General features: G+C 42.8%; 1 protein-coding gene across 3 annotated transcripts in view; it reads right to left on the bottom strand.

Annotated features, from left to right (window-relative positions):
* EEA1 (early endosome antigen 1) overlaps positions 1–22,837 on the bottom strand; it is a 193,618-nt gene that overhangs the window by 102,937 nt on the left and 67,844 nt on the right. For all 3 annotated transcript variants that reach the window (XM_065626726.1, XM_065626717.1, XM_065626736.1), the window contains one exon: positions 22,711–22,792. In XM_065626726.1, the coding sequence (XP_065482798.1) occupies positions 22,711–22,728 (18 nt within the window). In that variant the 5' untranslated portion in view covers positions 22,729–22,792. The remainder of the gene's footprint in view (positions 1–22,710; positions 22,793–22,837) is intronic.

Below are 22,837 nucleotides of genomic sequence, written 5' to 3'. Positions count from 1 at the left end.
TGATCCAGCTGAAAACGAGCCCCTGGGTTAAAAAATATGCAATTTTTCCAATATAGTTCCCCACAAGGTCATACAAATGCTTACACTGCAATTGTAAGGAGGTTTCTGTAAGAACAGGAATGACTGACTGGGAGAAGGAAGGGGGAGCAGTCTACTTTTTTCAGCAGCTATGCTGGCCTTAATGTGGTGCCATGGTTTGGCATTTGCTTCCACTAGCATTTGTCCCCAGAAAGTACCTAGAAACTCTTGTTTTGGGGAATAAACAGGCACAGAGCTACTGAAGGTTCCTCCTGAATGCCCAGGGAAAAGTTCTTTGCACAGTGATATCTAACTTTTGCCTGGGTTTGAGACCAAGTCCATAATCTCCAAGACAGTGTCCTTACAGCTGAAGAAAAGTTTTCTCCTATCAGCAACAAGCTCAGGGATCCTTTGGAGTCAACAGCAAGTACTTCAGAGGCAAACAGCATATTTCCCCTTCTCTCACTTTCTCCAGATTTGAAGACTGATGAGACAGAATACTGCCTGCTTACCTGTTCCACAGCCCTATATTGTAAATCGGAAGAAAACGTCTGGAAGCATTACTATTTGATCGCATTTTATCAAAAAACCTTTTGAAAACAGCTCACCTCCCCATTGAACAGATTCCAATAAACTAAACCTAAATCTAGAGCCAGAAAGTCCTGACACTATTTCCCTCAATTCCACTTCCTTTTGTCTTGTTTTCTTTCTTCACAATAAAGTGACAGTTCCACTGCCAATATTTCTCAGAATAGGTGTGATAATCTTCTGTGAGACATTTGAAAGTTGCCATTAAATGTAAGCTTGCTGCTGAATAAAGCTGTACAGAATACAAAAATGTCCTTTCCTTTCTTCCTCTACTTCAAAAAAAAGAGAGCCAAGAATTACTGTTTTCTCCCCGCAGTTTTGTGGTGTGAGATAGTAAGGACACAAAACTAGCTGATCCCACGAGTGGGAGGACTAACTACAAAGAGAACTCTTCTTTTATTGTTTCCAGCAACTGTACAATTAACTTAAATTGTGGCTATCTTTTCACCAGTGGGCTTAATGTATGCAGACTAAGCATAGTGTCTAAGTGAACGTTACAATTTCCTGAAGAAATTGCAGATCAGCAGTCTTCCCTGAAACCATATACCATCACTTACCCTTCACTAAACTAGAAACATGAAGGCAGTATGTTATCACATGCTAGGGGACTTCCTTCACGCAGTGTCTGTGCCATGGCAAGCTTGGGGACAGAGCTCTGACATATATGTTGATGGATATATTTAGCTTGAGGCAGTTTATCCAGTAAAGATCAGGAGAAATTGTGCACAGAGACATCACATCCTGGTCATCTCTACTATTTGGGTGGTTCTGCTCATTTTGGAGAAAGCCAAGCAGGACTTGGCTATGTAGCGGAGGAGAGCATTCTTAGACATTAAATGGGTTTGAACTCTAGGGACCCTAGAGAATGTAAAATCTACTGCTGGGCAGAGACTATGTAAGGAAGTTGGAGGCCCATTTTTAACATAACCTTGGGAAAGCCAGCAAGAAAAACTGCCTTTGAACTTTTCCTCCAATTCAACTGCCAGTTCCCCAAATTTCATTCTGTCTCTACTTCTGGTTGCAACAGGGTGGCTGTTGGAGTTGTGATGGTCTCGGGACATAATGAAGGCAATATTTTCAAAGACAGGCCCTAGTTTTTATTAAATTGTGTATTTGCATGGAAAAACAGACATATCGTCAGGCACACAAGCCCATCTCCGTGTCACTGAAAAGTCAGTGTGCTCCGAAGTGTCTGAGCTTTTTCTAGCTATATTTGTCCAGTAAAAGATAGGACAACTCCCTGCAATACCCTTCTCCTCAACTTGAAGCTCAGCTCTCTCTCTCTCCCCAGTAAAGCCTCCTCTAACCCCATATCCATTCTGACAGCACTCACAGTCTCGTCTGGACCCACTGAGTTTCATCCCTTCATTTCCACCTTTCTTCCCATTCTTCTCATCCTGCCCCACCACCACCTGAAGGCCTCACTGAGCAGATCTTCTGGATCCCCCACTCTCATTACACTGAAGCCCCTTTGACAGACCTCTGTCAGGAAGGAGCAGTTCCACAACACTTTGTCTTCTGTGAGACCAAGCCACCAGAGAGATTTCTGTCCAGCCAGAGCCACTTTCTCTGCCAGGCTAACTGCACAATGGGGCTGTGCTGCTGACTATATCACTGCAACCATCAGGAGTAAAAACAACCCTCAGAAATTAAGTTCCTTTCAGCTTTGATCATTTCAGTGATAGGGTTCGAGCCGCTGCCTGGCACGCAGTCACCGAGACAGAGCTGGGGGGTGAAGCGGGGATGGGAACGAAAGGCTGAGCACCAGGAGAAGAAGGAAAGCAGTGGGTTTAGGGCAAGAACCCCTTAAGGTATCTGCACCTTGTGGAGAACACCAGTGTGTCAGAAAGGAGCTTTCTCGGTAGCAAGGAAGCAGCCAACCTACAACAGGCAGTATTTTTCCCTGTGGTACATAATAACACAGCATTTTGTGAGATTTGTCCGCAGCTGCGGTGTAGAAAACGCAGGAACGTTTTGAAATATTTTTAGCGTTGTGTCATAGTGTACTCCAGTTCTGCGTGAGTGGATAAAAAGCCACAAGAACAGGTTAGGACCCTGCTGAGCAAAGGGAAAAGAAAGGCAAGGGAAGGAAAAGTCTCAAGTGTTTGCCTCAAGGGGCCATCAAGAACTGAAGGGGCAGCACCCTGCAGACGTGCACAGGTTGGTGGCACAGCAAGGACCCACCAGACACCATGTTTCTGCAACTGAGGTGAAGACCAAAGAAAGCCCCTTGAAAGAAGGGTGCTGGGGAGAGAAAGAAGAACTTCTAGCAATGCTCTGCAGAACAGCGAATCTCCCCATATTCAAGTTTGGCTAAGGGCTGCGGTGAAGAGTAGGAGTGCTTTAGATAGATAGGACAACAGGAGAAAAATAATGACCCAGCCTTCTGCCCAGCACAGACCCTATGGACATTTGAGCTGCAGATGAATCAACATGAATCAGCCCTATTATACCACAGATGGTAACCATGATGTAAACTTAGGTGATCCAGCAGCTGACTCAGAGGCACCTTGTACGTCCAGGGTGAGGCACAGGGCTGGGGACAGCAAGCTGTCAGCCATCCCCAAATAAACTCATAAAGCCTGGGCAACAGGCCCAAGGGATTCTGCCCTCTCTAGCTCAAATAACTAATATGTATCACGCCAATCTGTCATGTGCAAAGGCTCACTGACTTCCCCTACAAGAGCAAGTCCTCCTTTGGGATTGATTTGTCTCACCAGTGAGGTCGCTGACAATAAGTACAGGTGCTGTGACTACAGCCTGGCTCACCACACTCAGAGGAGACAGGGGCTGGTCATTATGTAGCATCGTCTCTGAGGACTGGCCAAAGGGTAGCCAGGGACATGTGTAAGGACTTGTGTCACTAACAAGAGCTGCTTGACAGGACATAAACAGAAATCTAAGAGACAATGCAATAGGCTACGCTGAGGCTTCAAAAAGCAGATCGGAGCAAGGTTTGCTGTGTGAACCTCACCATGGATGTCCAGCAGCAGGGCCACAAAAGGCAGCAAGCCAGACAACAAAATAATAAAGAACACATCATGTTTCAGTGGTATCCGTTTCTCAGTCCAGTCTCTCACATGGCGATATGAACAGCTGTGTTGGCATGAAGAAAAGGGCTGTCTGGCTTGAGATCTCAGTTGGGATCAGGTCTGCCACCAGGGAATTCTCCTTGAGACTACATCCCTGAGCTGCCCAAGAAGTCTTGACCCTCCACTATACTTCTCTGAAGTCAAGTTTCTCTAAAATATGCCTTACATGCTGCAGATAATAATTTGCTGTTGGCTTGTAAGGAATGCAACTTGTGTGCCTCCCCGTGTGTCATATGCAATGCTTGCTGGCATGCAAGAAATGCAGGCAGAGCTGTCACCAGAAGATTTGGGAGCATCTCTCTCCCAGACCATTCACTGTGGTGCTTCATCCTGCTTTTCACACTCCTACTAGTTGCCACCAGGGACCCGCAGGCCCTGTGTCTGGGCAGCAACAGCTACTGGCATGCCCTTACATAAAGAATCATAATTACTTTGGTTGGAAGAGACCCTTGAGATCATTGGGTCCAACCATAACCTAACTCTGGCACTAACCCATGTCCCTAAGAACCTCATCTATGCATCTTTTAAACACCTCCAGGGATGGTGACTCCACCACTTCCCTGGGCAGCCTGTTCCAATGCCTGACAACCCTTTCCATGAAGAAATTTTTCCTTATATCCAATCTAAACGTTCCCTGGCACAACTTGAGGCCATTTCCTCTTGTCCTATCACTTGCTACTCAGGAGAAGAGACCAAAACCCTCCATGCTACAACCTCCTTTCAGGCAGTCATAGAGAGCGACATGGTTTCCCCTCAGCCTCCTTTTCTCCAGGCTAAACAGCCCCAGTTCCCTCAACCGCTCCTCATCAGACTTGTGCTCCAGACCCCTCATCAGTTTCATTGCCTTTCTCTGAACTTGCTCCAGCACCTCAATGTCTTTCTTGTAGTGAAGGGCCCAAAACTGAACACAGTATTTGAGGTGGGGCCTCACCAGTGCTGAGTACAGTGGCACGATCACTTCCCTAGTCCTGCTGGCCACACTATTCCTGATACAAGCCAGGATGCTGTTGGCCTTTTGGCCACCTGGGCACACTGCTGGCTCATGTTCAGCCGGCTGTCAATCAACACCCCCAGCTCCCTCTCTGCCAGGCAGCTTTCCAGCCACTCTTCCCTGAGCCTGTAGCGCTGCCTGGGGTTGTTGTGACCCAAGTGCAGGACCCAGCACTTGGCCTTGTTGAACCTCATACAATTGGCCTCAGCCCAACGATCCAGCTGGTCCAGATCCCTCTGTACAGCCTGGCTGTATGCTCCCCAAGTTGTGACACCCTTCGTTAAGCCCCTGTGTGGCTGATGTCCCCCATGGCCTGGCTCTGGCCATGGCTCTGCATGTCAGTACACACCCTTCCATCCTCACCACAAGCTCCTCATTAAAACTTTTGATGCCTTTAATGTAAACATGCAAAACTGAGCTAGTTGTCTAGACAACCTTTTTACTCTAGTGGAGAAGCACTTCTGGAGTACAACTCATATGAATTAATTTAGATATCTACCTTAGAATGGGATGACTCATGTATTGCAAAGTATTTATTCCTCTCCACTGAATCCATCAATGAATCCCATTCTAGACGTCAAACAAGTGGAGCCATATTTGCTTGCACCATTTCTTACAAATACCCACTTGGATACATTTATATCAGCTTGGAACTAATTTATTCCAGTTACATTTGCATAGTTGCAGTTGATTCTTACTTAAACATAGCAAAAAATTAGAATTGGGTCTCCCACCTATACTTTCATACATACTGAAAATAATTCCTTTTTTTTTTTTTTTTTAAACTGAAATTGTGCAGGCTTACACCGGACACAGTGTTCTTCTTTAGCCTGGGATCTCTTCATGCAATATGCTGTGTTCTTTTGGAATATTACCTCATTGGAAAGCAGCAGTGACTGACAGAGCTGGAATACCTGGAGAGACACCTCAGATGGGTGGGAACTGCAGACTGTAGCACTTTCTTCAACATCTGCATCCCTACAGGTAGAGTGGGTACTACCTTGTCTTTCACTCCCTCTGCATTTTGCGCATAAGGCCGGGCAGCTGGAAAGGAATATAGTTTACTATGTTGAGCATACCAGTTGGTCAGAGAGCCTTTATCTCTGTTGGACAGTATTGATTTTAGCTTTGTATTCATGCTCTTGAAGAAGTGAGTTGAACAGCATGACAGAGACAAAGGATGCCTGAAACTCATTTTAAGTTTGAATCATAGAACCGCAGAAAAATTGAGGTTGAAAAAGACTTCTGGAGCTCACCTAGTCTGATCCCCTGCTCGAAGCAGGTCCATTGCCAACACTCCACCAGGCCACTTGATCAGGTTTGCTCTTGCTGTGAGAGGGCTTTCCTGGGACTGAGGCTTTGGCAGTCATGATGCTTTTGCCAGCTGAAATTATTCCTACTTCACCTCCAAACCTAGTTCTTGCAGTGCTCTCCCAGCACAAACATTTATGTAGTCTCCGAAGGAAGTGATTCAGCTGAAATGTAATCTGTACCTCCAATATAGTAATATTTTTTAGCTGGAAGAGTTCCCCAGTCCAACCGATCCTGCATTCCTGCTCGCAAGTGTGCTAGTATGGTGGAGGAAGAGCCAGACAAGGACAAGCAGCCAAGAGGAGGAAGGGAAAGGAGGAGGAAAAAGTGAGGAAAATGCCTGTCTGAGTCAGTGCTGCAGATTAATGAATTCTGTGCCAAGCCCAGCCCTCAAAGAAGCAAGATTCAATTCCTGTTCAAGACCCTTCACAACTACAATTTCCTCTTCTGTACAAGGGGAGGTGGCTGACCTCAGAGACTTTGCAGACGAAAGATGAAAGGCATGATAGGCATTGCTTACTTACTATTTTCACACCCACTGAACTTATTGGGGAAACTACCAAATGTATAAGAACCAGGTGAATCTGCATATCTGTTAGAAATGAAAAGCAAGCATAAAGTTGGCCTGAATAGAAGTATAAAAGAAATAAAGTTTTCCAACTGAAATAGCCAGGCTGGCTGAGCTATAGAACCTGAGGTGTCTCCACGCAACATCTTGTGGAAAGGCACTTTCTTCAAAATTAGATCAAGCCTGAACAAAGCTGGAATTAACTCACCTACCTTGGCTTCGGCTTTCCCATTTTCACAGTATTTCCATATTTGTCAAAAGGATTAAAAACGTTATTCAAAATAACTGACAAGGAGAGCAACCACTGAGCAAAATAATCCGAGTAAATTCCAGAGTAGTACTAGATAGCTAGTGATGTGCTGAAAATTCAGGCAATTGATCCTCATTAGTGCTACTGCCAACATGCAAAAAAGACCTGATTCATCCCATCTAGTAGTAGGTACTTAATGCAAACATCTGAGCTGGAAGGCAGGTCACACAAGGCTCTCTGTGTAGTCCATGAAGAGGAACAAGCATTCCCTGAAGATAACTTATTCCAACATCTAACTTGCCATTTCTGTACAAGCCCATCAGAGGTCAAGACTGCTCTGCAAGCACTACTCAAACCCTCACGCTCATCATCGACAAGTGAGAGCACAGACGCACTGCCCTGTCACTTTGGAGTCCAATCTCAGTCTCTCATTTCTTCTGGCCAGAGTTCAAGATGCAATTTGAAAGCCAAATACAGATTGCGCTAAAACTGGAGTTTCCAGAGACTTTGCTTACTAAAATCAACCCACTACTGAAGCTTGAGCTTATTTTTAAAACTACTTGATTGACACTGATCTGCCCAGATTTAAAGATAATACTCCTAACCAGAGTATAATATTCCCATGCAGACTGAGTAGAAGCTGAGGTCTCCAAATAGTCCTGACTCTCCTTGTTACCCTGAATTTAACATTAAATGTATCCCCATAAACATTTCCAGTCCTACCAAATGTGGAAGTAGGAATAAGCTCCTGGCTCGTAACTGTCAAAATTCCTAAATCATTTCAGCACATGTACCACATCAGTAGGACACAAAAGCTGCCTTAACAGCAAGGAGTGGCTTTAACTAGAACCCTGTACCAAACCTTTAGCCTCTGCCTGCAGCCCCGTCACTGATTACAGGTTCAAACTGAAAGGTGATGATGAGAGCCACAGCCCACAGATCAAAGACATCTCGGTACATAACAGACACAATACACGTTGTATACAGACTGACATAAACCAAACTCTGAACTGACAGTATGTCTCACAGTTAATACAAAGAGCACAGTTGTGTTCCTTCTTAAAGAGAATACAGTGTTTAAAATTAATATGTTCCCTTCCTAAAGTATTAAGAATAACTTAGTTTTCTAGGATTGATTCTATGGACAGGACCTGTATAATTAAGAAGAGGGAAAATGTCCTAATTCTACTTCCCTGCTAAATCCCATCCTGCAAATTACTGCCTTATTCAGAAAGCCAAACTCACCCTGCTAATTATAAATTCTTCTCCCCCAATTAGGTAATGGAAATAATAACAAATGACTTAAGTAACTAATCACAGCTAAATAGTGCAGCTTGTATTGTGGATACCATGTATTCCATACTGCAAACACACTCATGGAATATGAACAAGGAAGGCACAGCCTGTCTGCACGAACTCCACAAACGGAAGAGATTACGTTCACTGAGCGAAACGCAGCCAACAAAAAAAATTATTTGAGACTAATATGAAATGCAATTAATAGGTCATTATTCAGAAGCTTTCAGCTCCAGTGTGTTACTTTATTTTCAAGATGCTATATGAGCTGGTTTCTGCCTTTGTACCATGCTACTGAAAGATTTTCCAAGTGGGTAGTTAAAGAGGTCTCAAAAAGACCTGCAAGTAGAATATTTCTAACTTACTCTAAATGCATGCAAAGTAAAAGACCAGACTGCAAGCTGATTACACTGCTTTTAAACATGTCCCTAAGTGTCACGTACAGTCTGCACAGTGACTTTTAAGTGTCACGTGATTATTATATAGAAACAAGCTGATCTTTGGTGCATGTTAGCTTGAGGCTTTCAAAAGGCATAATACATTTTCATGTTACCAATCCTGACTACAAAGCAAAATGTAATAAAAACTCCAATTAGAAGCACTCCTGCATATGAATATGCTGAACACTTTGAAATCCAAGTGCTAGCACATTTAGCTTAGAAATTAGAAGATTCTGGCAGCTAACTAGTCAGGCTACAGCAGGGCAGCAACAAATGGAAGGTAACTTCCATTTTACTCCCTAGCTAGCAGATTATTTGCGATAGTTGATGGATAAAAGGACAGAAGAAGGATACCAAACCTCTGCCTTTGCCACACAGTATTAAAATACCCCTGTATGCTCATCAGCAGAAGTACAGCTACCATGTAAGAACAAGAATAAAGAGGGAGGAAGAAAGATGAGTTGCACCTTCTGGTGAGGAGGAACACTCAGTGGTTCAGACCCTCATCTCTGGTTTGTGATACCTGACTCCAATTCCTTGCCATGCCTCAGCTAATCTGCATAGCACCGGGAGACCCACTGATTGTGCCTTCTCCCATAAAATGGCAATAGCAGACCACTGTTACTCCATGGACATGGTATAAGGAAGCCTGGAGAGAGAGAGAGAGAGGTGCTGAGATGCTATGAATATAGCTAGATGTGTAGTGGAGGAGATTTAACAGCTGGTTGCCTTAGGATGCAATGGTCCTGCTCCTGCACTTTCCTTCTCACTCTTCCTTGCCTGTATCCCCATTCCCAACCACACAGCCTCACCTCCTCTCGTGTGACTTCTGATGCTCTGTCTGTATAATAAAGTCAGCTCTCAGTACTAAGCAACAAAAAGCTGTACTTTTTGTTTTGGGCTTATTTTAGTGCTGCCAAGTTGAGTCAGGTCACTGTACAGTTGGTGAGTCCTAGAGACAGTGGAGAGGACAACCAGAACTATGAAGCCTGAAGAGGGAGGAACAGAGCAGGGAACAGCAGCAGGATCTTCCCTCTTCAGCATCAGTAATTCCCCAGACTGGAACTGTAGCATGTAAGTGCCCTGGAGTGACAGGCACCTGAGGCAGCAGTGCACGGGTACAGAGAAAAGCGGCAGCAAGGGGTGATCAAGGCCCGATCCAGCACAGACACCAGAGCTCCAAGAGAATCCAAGAGATTGACAACGGCGTCATAAACAGTATAATGGAGCTGGAGCTTGATATTACTGTTTGGGGGGGGTTGTGTTTGGGGGTTTTTGTTTGTTTGTTTGTTTGTTTGTTTTTTAAAGAGACTGAAACTGTAGCAGCGCAAAAAAATATTGGCAGGGAAGTTTACTGCCAGCTACCAAGAAGAATATACTCTCTCTCTCCCTTAACACAGAAGTTATTAAGTCTTGGTTTCAATTGACTGCACACTGGCAGCCCACCGGATTTGATACTGTTATTCAGTTTGCTTGGAAATAATACCATTTTCCTAATCTATTTTGCTTTCATAACATGTTTCAAGGACAGGCTGTGCATTTGGATAAGGGGGTACTGGGTGGTCATCCTCAGCAAGACAAAGCTTTGGGTCTGTGCAGCAGAACATGGTAAAGATGTTATTTGTCGCCTCGATGCCCTTGCATCCAGTGAGGCCCAACAGAATATCTTGGGGCACATTAAGTGTTGCTGTTAGCTTTGGATTAGTGTTTCTCCAAACTACAACCACTGTGTTATAACAAATGTGTAGCGAGGGTGTGATTCGGTGTACTTTTCCGCCTTTCAGAATGACAGAGCAACAGCACATACTGCTTTTACATCTCATTGCTGTGAAAGCTAAGCCTGCCACCGTTTGATGCACAGAGACTTTCTAAATCTGAAGCACACCATGCACCTTGCTGTGAGGAACTGAGAGTTTATTGCCCATCACCGCTGGCTCTGTCCATAAGAGGGCAGTGACAGGCATCTACAGCACATCCAACACCCAACCGAGTCTTGGCGTGAGACCTGGATGAATACTGTTAAAAGCATGCCCACTTCTGCAGAAAACAGCAAGGATGAGCCTGTTGGCATCTCCCCTGCCCACCTCCCACTTGCCAGACAGAGTGACTAAGCCATCACTTAAATCGGGATCCCTCGGGAAGCACTGTAGCACACATATGGAGCACAGCCCATGCTTGTGACTCTGGCTCTGTGGCCAAGTGTCCTAATTGCTCTGCTACCAGGCCTCTATGGGCTGACATAAATCACACTATTAATGGCTAGCTATAGCTATTGAAAGCTGTGAACCAGGTTTATTAAACAGATAAATGCACCACCTTGAAGAAGAATGTGTACTTTACCTTTCATGGTACCTTCCCTGCAAGCGTGATGGTGAATTACATTGTGTGAAGAAGGCAATCAGATCATAAAACCTGTAAATATTTCTACCCAGTGTGATTAACAGAGGAAGAGAATTGCAACTGCTCGTGTCTGCTACAGATGTTTTTCCAGATGCTCAGAAAGACTGGTGATTAGATTTTGTCTTCTCATTTTAAAAAGATCAATAAGAATATTGTCTGTCAAGCTTCAAGAGTAGATCGACCAGGCTTTCATTCTCAGGAGAATTCAAAAATATCGGTATTCACAGGGCAGAAAGCACACCTAGCAATATGTGCTGCAAAGCTCCCCGTACACTAGAAGTGCAATAAATAAATGATGATAACAATAAAGCTGTCTTGCGTGTAAATAACAGTTTGCCTTGATGTTTAAATTTAGTAAGCACTATTTCCCACCCTACATCAGTTTTGGTTCACCTATGATAAGGCCAAATTATGAAGTTTTGTTGATCATAGCATAACGGTGCAAGGAATGGGACGTGAAAACTAGGTAAGGACAATTTAGGAGAATGAAAGTCATAAAAATATACTCCTGGGAAATGAAACCAACAGAAAGTGTCTCCATGATATTTCATAGAAGACTTGAAGCAATTTATTAGTTGTTTAAAAATTTATATAGAAAGGATAATTGGCCTCACCCAATGTTAGGCACTTCCCAAGCAAGCAATTCTCACAATATCCAGCAGAGAGGGAGAGGTTCCCTCATGGGCTGATCACAACTCTCTTAACTCAGGCGTTTTCAGTTGCCTTGTCCAGGAGTCTCACTCACTGGTACCTACAGAGGAAGCCTGAGCAGCCTGGCTGGCTGGTGGGGTGTCTGAGGCCAGGGGATCCAACAGCTGGGTTGGCTAAGATATCATCAATGCCTGTCTTAAGTATCTAATGCTGGGGAAATGTGCCTTCCCTCCCCTATCCGATACTGCATTAATCTGACAGTCTTTCTATTATTAACACATTATTTGTCAAATAAAAGGTTTTAAAATTACCTTTGCTGTTTTTCTTTGGGGTTGTTTGGGTTTTTTTGTTTTCTGAAGACCAACGCAAATTATAAAAACCCAATGCAGAAAACAGCCTACTAATACAAGAGGCAGGATGAAATACATCTTCAAAGGGTAGTTACATTTTTCCCTGACATAGCAGCCTATAGAATCTTGGGTTTCACTGCCACCCATCAGGCAGCTTAAGAAACTTCAGACACTTTCCAGAGAAAGAAGACAAAGTGCCATGTCATTATTTTTCAGAAAGTTGGTCTCTTCTCCCAAGTAGCAAGTGATAGGACAAGAGGAAATGGCCTCAAGTTGCGCCAGGGGAGGTTTAGATCAGATATTAGGAAAAAATTCTTCACGGAAAGGGTTGTGAAGCACTGGAACAGGCTGCCCAGGGAAGTGGTTGAATCACCATCCCTGGAGGTGTTTAGAAGACGTATAGATGAGGTTCTTAGGGACATGGTTTACTGGTAAATTTAGGTTATAGTTGTACTTAATGATCTCAAGGGTCTCTTCCAACCAAAATGGTTCTATGATTCTAATATTTTAGTCATAGAACTTACAGAAATTCCATTTTCTGCCCCTTTCCAAAGCTTTGGTTTGGTTGTTATATCTAAGCACATCGAAAAACACTGATGAAGATACGACAAGCTAGTGTCATTCTGCTGAAGCTGGTCTGGAGGGTCCTGGGCTTCCTGCTCTCCTGGGGCTGAACATGCAGCTCTAACCCATGTCTCCCAGCCCATCACAAATGTCACTGTCTAAAACCCAGGAGCACATTCCTCTAATCTTTGGAAGTATACGGAACCAACTGCATAGAATAACGTCCAGTTTTGTAGCTTGAACTATCACACAGAGACAGCTAAAGAAATAAAATGTGGTGCCACAAGACAAATGCAGCCAAAGGGGAAAGAAGAAAACTGGAGAGGTCAAGAGGGCCAGGGTGGACATCCCACTGCACAGGAGCAATAGTAGCGCAGCGTCCCTCCTTCCCCTCCTGCTTTACAGCTGGGTTAGGTTACTGGTTTCATTTCTACAGATTCAATTTCTAGAGTTCTGTACTTCCCCTTGGTGGTGGGAACACCAAAACCCAGCAAAACAAAGCAGATGCTCACGTCATGACCTGAGCCGGCAACCACACAGTGGGACCGAGGCTGCTGCGCTCTTTAGAACGGGGATAGATGGAAACACAGGACTGATCCAAAACACAAGCCTTGACGTTCCCTTCTGAGCACTACTCAGTTTGGCTGGTTTATAGTTCATTCCTGTCCAAATCAGCAACGTTTTCTGGATGCCACCTTTTGCCAGATGTCACCTGAAGCCAGATAGCATTCCTGCTGTCCCTTTTACTCTCTATGTCCTTTCCCTTACCGTTCATGCAGTTTTCATTGTTATTTTTCCATAACAACGTGGTCTGAAAAAACCATTTATTTTGATTTGGTTTGGGGAGTTTGTTTGTTTGGGGAAGGGTTTTGTTTGTTGGTTTGGTTTGTTTTTTTCCCCAAGTTTGTGCCATTCCTAGTCTTCTAATAATTGCTCCAAGGAACAATATTCAGCAAAATGAATTTTATGTAGCATGTAGCCAGCAGAAGCTGCTGTATAATATTGTTAAAGAGACAGTGTACGTTCCACTGCAGCTGAGACTGTTAAGCCTGACCTCAGGTAGCTAAAAAAAGGGTTTTCCTCACCAGTTCAGCTATCGCTATTGCAAGAAAGACTGATTTCTTTTTTAGGTTTTCAACCAATACCAGTTTGATAAACATATTATCTGTTATTGCTTATAAATGCATCCAATGCAGATGTTCTGGGTTTTGAAGCTATTTTTTAGGACATTCTTCTTTCTCTCTCTTCCAGGACATCCTATTTGGGGTTTTTTTAATGTCTTTTCAGACAGAATAACAAATGGGTTCTAATATTATGAATGCTTTTTCTTAATTCTGTATTTTCTACATGGTGTCTGTATTAGGGGAAAAAAAAAAAGTCCTGTAAGCCTGAAAATTCACAGTGGCACCAAACTGAAACTGAAGTAGAAAGCTTTTTAAAATACTTCTCAAATGTTGTTTTAAGCTGGAAGCATGACTACAATGTTTTTCTTGGCATACCTTGTTGCTTCTGAAATACACAGGCCACTATTCTTGATATGTCCTTGTTTTATTTATATTTATTTTAATAAGATGTGTCCCTTTTCATAGGGTGGCTCTGTCATCTAACCGCGGCATCTCTCCATTGCCAAGTATGCAATGTATATTTTTGTTAAGTGTTTATTCAAGTGAGGATCGGAGATTTTCACAGACCTAATCAAGTGTCATAGACCTTGGCACCAGATGTAATATCTAGTGGTAACCACAGAAAATATTAAAAAATGAGTGTTTTGTTGCAGGGGAGCCAGGTAAGCGAGTCTTGGAGCTGTTCAAATAATGTAAAAACCTTCTTGAAACACCCTCACTGAATTCAATACTTAAGCCCTCCGTTATGAGTTAGTCAGAAACGTTCCAAGACCCAATACTCTGTTCTAACAGAATTCTGCAAAAAGCGGTTTCACAAACTTGGTTGACAAGATATAGGAACATGGAGAGGATGGAAGGAGAAAAATTAGTCTATAAAGGGGAGTGTCTTTGATCAAAAGACAGTAACAATATGACTTAACACAACTTAAAAATACTGTCCCCTAAACTTCCCAGTCTCATGATTTTTAAGGATTCTTTGAAGGGTCAAACTGTTAACCTTACAGTGATTGGGCTGTCTGTACTGAAAAGATCTCATCACTTACAGATGGTGAGCAGTCCATGCAATCCATTGATCAAATATAGCTGTAATGATTACTTCAAGGCTTTCTAAAACTTAAACGTGTTCATGGATATTTGCCAAAAGGAGCAAAAAAGAGCTGTGTAGGTTGTTTGGAACAAATAGTTACACTAGTCCTCACAGATCCTTTCAGTTGCTGATACAGCTCAGAGGCTAAAACTGTTCTAATGTCTCAAAAAAAAAATCAAAATAAAACCAGCCTGCACTGGCAGAAAATTAAAACCTTGTCAGGAAAGCTCCAGAACATTCAGTGGACATGACAGTCACACCATTCATCCAGCTTGCTGGCAGCTCATCTTCAAATCCACTACTGACACTCTTCCATTATTCCACAGTACTCGAGGATCTCCTGAACAACAAAAAAAAAAAAAAAAAGAAAAATAATTATTTCAGTAATTATTATGATGCTGGAGTTGACTTGTACTTTCTTGTACCTTCAAATAATTCAGTTTTTCTTTCCTTCCCTCTTTACTTGATCCAAATACAGCACCAACTACTATAATGCAAAACTATATTCTCAGTTTCACTTTGATTCAGACTTCTTGGGCATCCATGCCGCATGTAAATCTTCTGTGTTTTCCTGCATACTAGTCCCAAGTTCAGACTCTCTTGGAATTTTAAAATATTTATTCATATCTTCCTATTGCACTCTTCCCAAGTTTAGTCTTCATTTCCATTTTTTTCTTCTTCTCCATATGAACTGAAATTAATAGTTAATGTTGCTATTAATGAAGAGAGCAGATTCCAAGGTTACCTGATACAGCAGGAAAACAGAAAAAAACTGTCCTTCTTCTTGCATAAGCCATACATATATTATGTTAAATTTGGTATAAAGAAAGCAAACCTTCCAGGTTCTTGGCAACCTAATTCCATCACTGCTTGCAGATGACATGAGATGACTGGTGGTGGTAGGAGTGCAGAGAAGAAGAGTGGGTTTTAAATTACATACACTTGGTAATTCACTGCAGAAATTAAGCCTAATAGGTACAGCTGCTTCATGGACACAGAGACATTTCAGATGGCCAGCTTTGCCCTTGACAGTAGGTGGTGTTTTGGATAAACAGCATCAGGAAGTAGCTAGCAAAAGGCAAAAGAAACACACTTGGAAAAACTGTGTTGGAATTTGATCAATATGTGTTCCAGGCAGCTCAGCTCCTATGAGACATTTCAGTTCAAAAGCAATATCCATCTGGGAGAAAATACCAAAGACAAAAAACTACACAGCAGTAATACTTGTTCAAAAGGGCTTGCGCTACTCTAATAGTCACTCGTGTGATACATGTCAGCCACTGCTTCAGCTTTAACACTTGAACTTGAAGACCTACGGTTAGACTTCAGCCTAAAAATGCTGGAAAGAATGCAAGAAAGGAGAAGAGGAATGTCCCACAGCAACACTCTTTCCAGCACGGGATCCTCCTGGGAGCACCCTACCCTGGGTCCTGCTGTCCCCTGCACCGCTGCGTATTACAGAGAATCTGCAGTGCACTGCAGATGTGCAAGGACAAGATACAGCTGTTGTGAGAACCACTCCTGCGTGGGGAATTACTGGAGGGAGGCCAGCGAGGGCTACAAAGATGATTAGGGGCCTAGAGCACCACTCTTATGAGGAGAGACTGAGAGAGCTGGGTCTGTTCAGCCTGGAGAAGAGAAGGCTGACAGGGGATCTCATCAATGTTTATAAATATCTCAAAGGTGGGTGTCAAGAGGATGGGACCAGACTCCTTTCTGTGGTGCCCAGCGATAGGATGAGGGGCAGTGGGCACACTCTGAAACACAGGAAGTTTCATCTAAACATGAGGAGAAACTTCTTTACTTTGAGGGTGCCACAGCACTGGAACAGGCTGCCCAGAGAGGCTGTGGAGTCTCCTTCTCTGGAGTCATTCAAAACCCACCTGGACACATTCCTGTGCAATCTGCTCCAGGTGAACCTGCTTTAGCAGGTGGGTTGGACTAGATCATCTCCAGAGGTCCCTTCCAACCCCAACCATTCTGTGATTCTATGGGTGCAGGTCTGAGACCTGTATTTAATCTGTGATGTTACTTTCAGTGTTGCATACTTATTCCTAAGGGATTCAGAAGTTTGGGACTCTCAACACTTATGTGAAAGGTCACCGACAGAATGAGGAAAACCAGACAACAGCTTCATTTTGCAGGTGCAGTGGGGTTATCCATTTCCAAAGAAAAGCTCAGCAGAAAACAGAGCTTTCTCAGGCCAGTCTCAGACTTTTGGATGAGTTCCCACTGGAATTATCCCCAGCACAATGCTCACTGTCTTCTACTCTGAATGTGCGTCACATAAATACATACAGGACTGCGTACAGGTAATGTAACAACTATTTTAAAAGATACTGAAAATAAAAAGAGCACGAAAGTCTCCTTTGGAAAGAATAGGAGAGAGAAAATCATATGCAGCAGATGACAATCCCATCACTTAATGCATTTCTGGAAGACATTCAACCCTATGACATGCAGCATATAAGAACCTAAACAAAACTTACATAACGTTGCATTACATTCACATAGTTTTCTAGGTAGAGGCACTGGCTGCAATTCATATAAACATACCCATGGAAAAATAATATCTCATCCACATGTACAAGATTTACCAAATAAGAAGAAGTATCAGAGCACTTGACAATTATCATAACATGTGCTTCATAAAGTGTGGCTAAGAAAAACAATATCCAGTGTTTCCTAAGAGGAAATAGCTAACGTTGGTTGATGTGGGTTTTATTCAATTGTCTTCTGCCTTGCAAGGTAACAACCTTACTCCATGGATACTACACGACACACTTCTGTGGTGCCCTGCACAAGTCTACGTTTGGTAGCACTCCATATTTTCATTTTGATGCAACACCAGGACATATTTCACATTGTCCTAATTCTTACCTTGCTCCATGTAAAGCTATATCAGCAGCATTTAAATCTCAACCTCCCCAACAGAAACTCCAATTAACATTTAAGCCATGAAAACTAATTTTAAAAGTGTTATGGTGCAGCTCTCAGCCTGCTAAGTAAAAATTCAAAACATCAAAACTGCATATTAAACATGACAAAATGGAAAGTGGAGGTCACCAGCAGCCTGATTTGTAAACATATCTAAGTCTTTTTGTTCTTGACAAGTAAGAACTAAGCATTCATTAAAAACCTAAGCATGATAATTGTCGGTAAACTTGTATATTTGCACACCTTGAAAAAAGGCGTCAGCCCAGCCTTTTGCTGAGAATTTAGAAGCATAGCTTCCACTATGTTCCAGGGCCTGTACACTTAAAAAAAAAAAAAAAAAAAGAGTTCTGCATCAGATCCTAGTGAGTTCAAGACAGTGAACAACAGTTCAACCCAGTGAGCAAGGTGAGCAAGGGTTGAGCACAGCATTCTTCTCTTCTTTTCATCTTTTTCCTCATATGATGCAACAAAAGACATGAAATGCTTCCAGACAGCTTGATCTAAGTGGATAAAAGCAACTGAAGGAATTTCTGCTATTACAATACATTCATCATAAAATAATTTTGATTTTCCCAGCCCTTTACTGCTCCTGTTCAGTCCAGACACACATTCTGCTTTGGACCCTTGTGCTACCTCAGCAACCTGCTCAGAGAATTCTCTCAAGCTCTGTCTTGACTGTGGGAACCAGAAGTGTTTTGCAAATTTCAGGTGATGTCTTGTCTGGTATGTCTTGTCTTGACCTGGGGCATATCAAGACTCAGGGCCACTTGTTGGCATTTAGCCTGTAAGGAAAGAAAAGTGTACAGATTGCTTTCTTATCCTTTTTCCTCCACAAACTCTGTTTTCTATAAGAAGTGGTAGGCAGGCAGAGCGGGAGGGTATCACAGTGTGGTCCAGTAGGTACTCCCATGAAACCTTAAAAGAAATTAAATAATAAGATTCATCCTTCATAATGGTGCTTATCCACGATTTCCCACATCTTCAAAGGAATAATCACTCTACAAAGTTACAGGCAACAACATAATTAATTTTTTGTCCACATGCCAACTTTCTGCCACCTCAGCTACATCCAGGAGTCCCTCCCACCTACCTGTTTTGTACCTGCACTGCCTGGGAAACTCTCCATGTTGTCCAGGCTGAGAGCAGAGCTCCCTTGGGATGCAGTTTCATGGACATGCACAGGGCGGTGTGTGCTGTGATGGCCACATACACACACACAGAAATGAAGAGGACCAGAAAAACCACACACGCACATGGGAAGGGATCTTCTCTGTCATTGCAAGCAAGGGTATGCTGACCCTGTCTCAAAGACTACGGGGTGTCATCCTAGGCCTACGTCAGGCCAAGTATTTTGGTCTCAATCACATGATCAAATTATGACACTTTAACAGCTTACAGCCTGTCAGATTAACCATGCCAGCTACCCATGGGCATGCTCTTAGACTCCCCCAAATATGAGGTAATATGGCTCATTTCAGTATCTTTCATAGAAGCTTAAGCTAAGTCACATCATCTTACCACTGCAGTAGGCTGAGTTCACACACCTGGACAGGTACCAACAGTTAGTAAAGCTCTTCTGAACTTCATTAGCTCAGGGGCATCTTTTCAAGAACCATATGCTGAGACCTTAGTAACTGATTGCAAACACAAATAATGTTCATATGGAGCCATCCAAGTAACCATTTATAAACTGGACTATGAGTAGGAGGATGTAAAGAGTTGATAAACAGGTACAAGGATGTTAGTATTGCTCATTTTGGGATAATGTCATTCACTTCAGGGTTAAAACTGCACTTCTGTTTTCACCAAGCTATAGAGCTCATTTTAAAATTTTAGATTACTGATAAATAAATCATCCTGAGAACATATTTAGATGTATATCTCAAAGAGCATTCCTAATTATTACCGTCAAAGGTGAATGGCCCATTCACTTAGATCATGTTTTATAAAGTACAGGCACTCTGGGGTCCCTGCCCAGAGCACCAGCTCAGAACAGTTCAGTACATTATCCATGCAGTGTGAAAGTCCATCCATGATGAACACTGTTCTTGTGAACCACCTCTTCACTATCTGGGGTGGCAGAGGTGGAGAGAGGTTCTCTTGGAAAGCCCATGGGTTGTTTTCATAATTCCCTATTCTGCATTCCACAAAAATCAGAAATATTTTCACTCAAGTCAGGAATCACCCGTACTTCCACTGGGATGAAACACACTGCTGCTTTTATAGAGGAACATGTTTGGCAAGCTTGACTATCAGCAGCATTATCTCGGCAGCTTCTAATTCTATACCACTAGCTCAAAACATGTTATCAGCTGTTGTATTTTGGATGTGCACTAAAAAGCTACCAGATACTTATCACAGTAATATTTCTAGCACACAGTTAGTAAACCCACCTACATAAGTATTCAGTCTGCTGTTCCTACCATGGAGCAAAGTCCCTACCTACGGCATATGAAAGCTCTGTCATGTGCCTTAAGCATAAGCTTTGGTTTACATTACTGGGAGGAAAGTCATACCCATACAACTCTGCTGGTTGAATTCATCATTTTGCACTGGTGTGGCTGCAATGATTCGAGCTCTAGTGCAGATACATATGGTCAGATTTAATGCATTCCAATTTAGACATTTGAAAGTCACATGTCTAAATCTGGTTTGTGTTAAGCACTCTGTACAGTCAATGGAGAGGGACTGACACCTCCAGGGTGATTTCTCTGATTAATTTCAGATTTTACACACATATACTGAAGGTACTATTTCTCCCATTGACTAAAAGGAGGTCCAGGACACTTGACAAATTTATATGTGCCTAAATTTGGGAAGATGGACACCATGTATAGCATCAAAGAGCTTTATACAAGAGAGTTTATTTTTCTTCTCAGACCAGAATAAGGTATGTCAGTGTAAGCATATCCATTTAAGTATACTGCATCCCACTGGGATGTGGGCTGGTTAGAAGTACAGTGCTCTGAAAAAAATTTCCAGTGCAAAAAAATTCTGTGGTATTTTAAAATGCCTGTAGCTGGCCTCTGCCAGTGGAGAAAGAGGCAAATACCATACCCAGGACCTTCCAAACCCCCATCTTGAATAATTTATTATTTGAAAGAAAGAATTTACATGACCTACAGTAACTCAGTCAACAGACATAGCTTGCACATACTAAATTTTCTCCTGCATGTAAAAAAAAAAAAGAGGAGAAAAAAACCCTACACAGTCTTTCACTGCGACAACTCCCTAGATCCAGCTCCTTTTCCTCAGTTCCTCTACATCACTACATTTTTTGTTGGTATCATTCAGTCTTTTCTATCAGCACTTCACCTTACCACAATGCCTTTTACCTTTTTATCAAAGTTGGTAAAGACAGGGGTTGCATTTAGTTTTCCTCACTAGCTCAGAGGAAAAGGTGATGTAGTTAAAAACCAGTAAGCTAGTAGTTAGAGTTCAGGGTTTACCTATTATAGCCGGGCTGGCTGTTTTATCTGGGCTGGTCCCCTAGGAATTTACCTATGTCTCCTCTGCAGTGATAGGATGTGGTCAGCGTTGTCCTTCCTGTGGTGGGGAGAGCCTCATGGCAGGGGCTCCGTGAGGAATCACTACAGCCCAGCTCGAGTTGGTGGCACAGGCTGGACCTCCCGGCCTGCAGCGAAGGCCCCGCCATGGCCATGTTGCTGCGACTGCACACAAGGCAGATGCAGTGCACCTGCCCCAGGTGTGGCTGCCTGACTCATCATCACACCTCTGGCCACGCTCTATACATATCCATTTTTTTCCAGCATACACTTCTGTAGTGCTCTCAACAGTTTCAAGTCCTTCTCTTTCCCTGTGAAGAACGATCAAGAAATATTAACTACCTCCAAGCTGAGGAATTCCTCTACAGGAAGGTCTAGCTCCTTCCCTCCTTGGCTGTGAAGGGGCTTCTTATTTTGTGAAGAGGTACCTTCTGTTCCTACGTGAAGTCCTCTTGTTCTCCTGCTGTGTTTTTTTCCACCAGAAGTCCTTTCTTCCTCCTCCTCCTCTCACAGAGGCTTCTCATTCCCGTTCCTGCCCTAGGATGACCATCTCTGAACCCTGCCTTCTGGGGCAGATCCAGATCCCACCTCTCCTCTTGAGCAGATTCCCTGCCAGTATTTCTCTGTTTTCATTATCCCAGCACAGTGAGTGATCTCCACAAAAGCACAAACTGACCAAAGAGTCAACAGCCCTTTTGCACTTTCAGCTTTCTCAAGGCCAGTGAGCCTCCAGCTGCCCCTTGATTTTTATTTCACTTGTCAGGAACATGGAGGAAAGAGGAACTGATGGTCTCAGGTTCCTAAACAGAAAAGCAGATTGTTTCCAGCATGATAAGGAGCCAGGTATGGGCTGCTCTCTCTTCGCTGCTCCACAAAGGCTGCAGTGACCAGCATGTGAGCTGGATTTTGCCTCAGAGACCTACAGGTGTTTCAGCTCTCTAACCCAATGCCATGTGAAGTACAGCTAAAAGCTGCATTTTTTAAGTGTTAAAACCAATCAACAAACAGCTGACAAAATAAGAAAAATCCTACATTCCCAGCAGCAAATAGATCAACTTCTGTTGTTTGTCATAATGTACTCTCTGTTCCATTGCCTGCTCCAGAAACCAAATACCTCATTTTATTCACATTTCTGAGATACTTTATCCACCATAACTTAGTATTTTCTTAGCACATAACTCTGTGAAATATGATCTCTCTTTTCATCCTAGTTGAATGATTTTTCATGCTTTGATTAGTCTGAAGAGAATGATGGAGTACTCCAGTTATACAGATAGACAGTTGCCATGCATGTATTCAGTTTAATCAAGACTTGGAACTTCTAAGCAATCTATATTTTTTTCTCACTGAAAAATAATAAATATAAGAAGCATCAAGGTATTTACATCACCACTAAAAAAAAAAAAAAACTAAAAACCATATTTATGCCAGGAAGGATAGAATTAATCTTTTCTTATCCAGGAGTTTAAAACTCAGATGCCAAAGTGTAAGGTGATCATTCTTGCCTCAATGTATAACCAGGGAATATACTGAGTACCTCTTCCAGACGAGTCATCTTGTCCTAGCTTGTGAATGCCATCAGTTCCATTGCTTCCTGGAAGTCAAACTCTTTCTTTTCACTGCAAAGAAAGCCAAGGAAGGCCGGTTTAGATTTGGATATATAA

This window comes from Caloenas nicobarica, chromosome 1, assembly GCF_036013445.1.
Source record: "Caloenas nicobarica isolate bCalNic1 chromosome 1, bCalNic1.hap1, whole genome shotgun sequence".
Lineage (NCBI taxonomy): Eukaryota > Metazoa > Chordata > Aves > Columbiformes > Columbidae > Caloenas > Caloenas nicobarica.
This window is presented reverse-complemented; position numbering and strand designations above follow the sequence as displayed.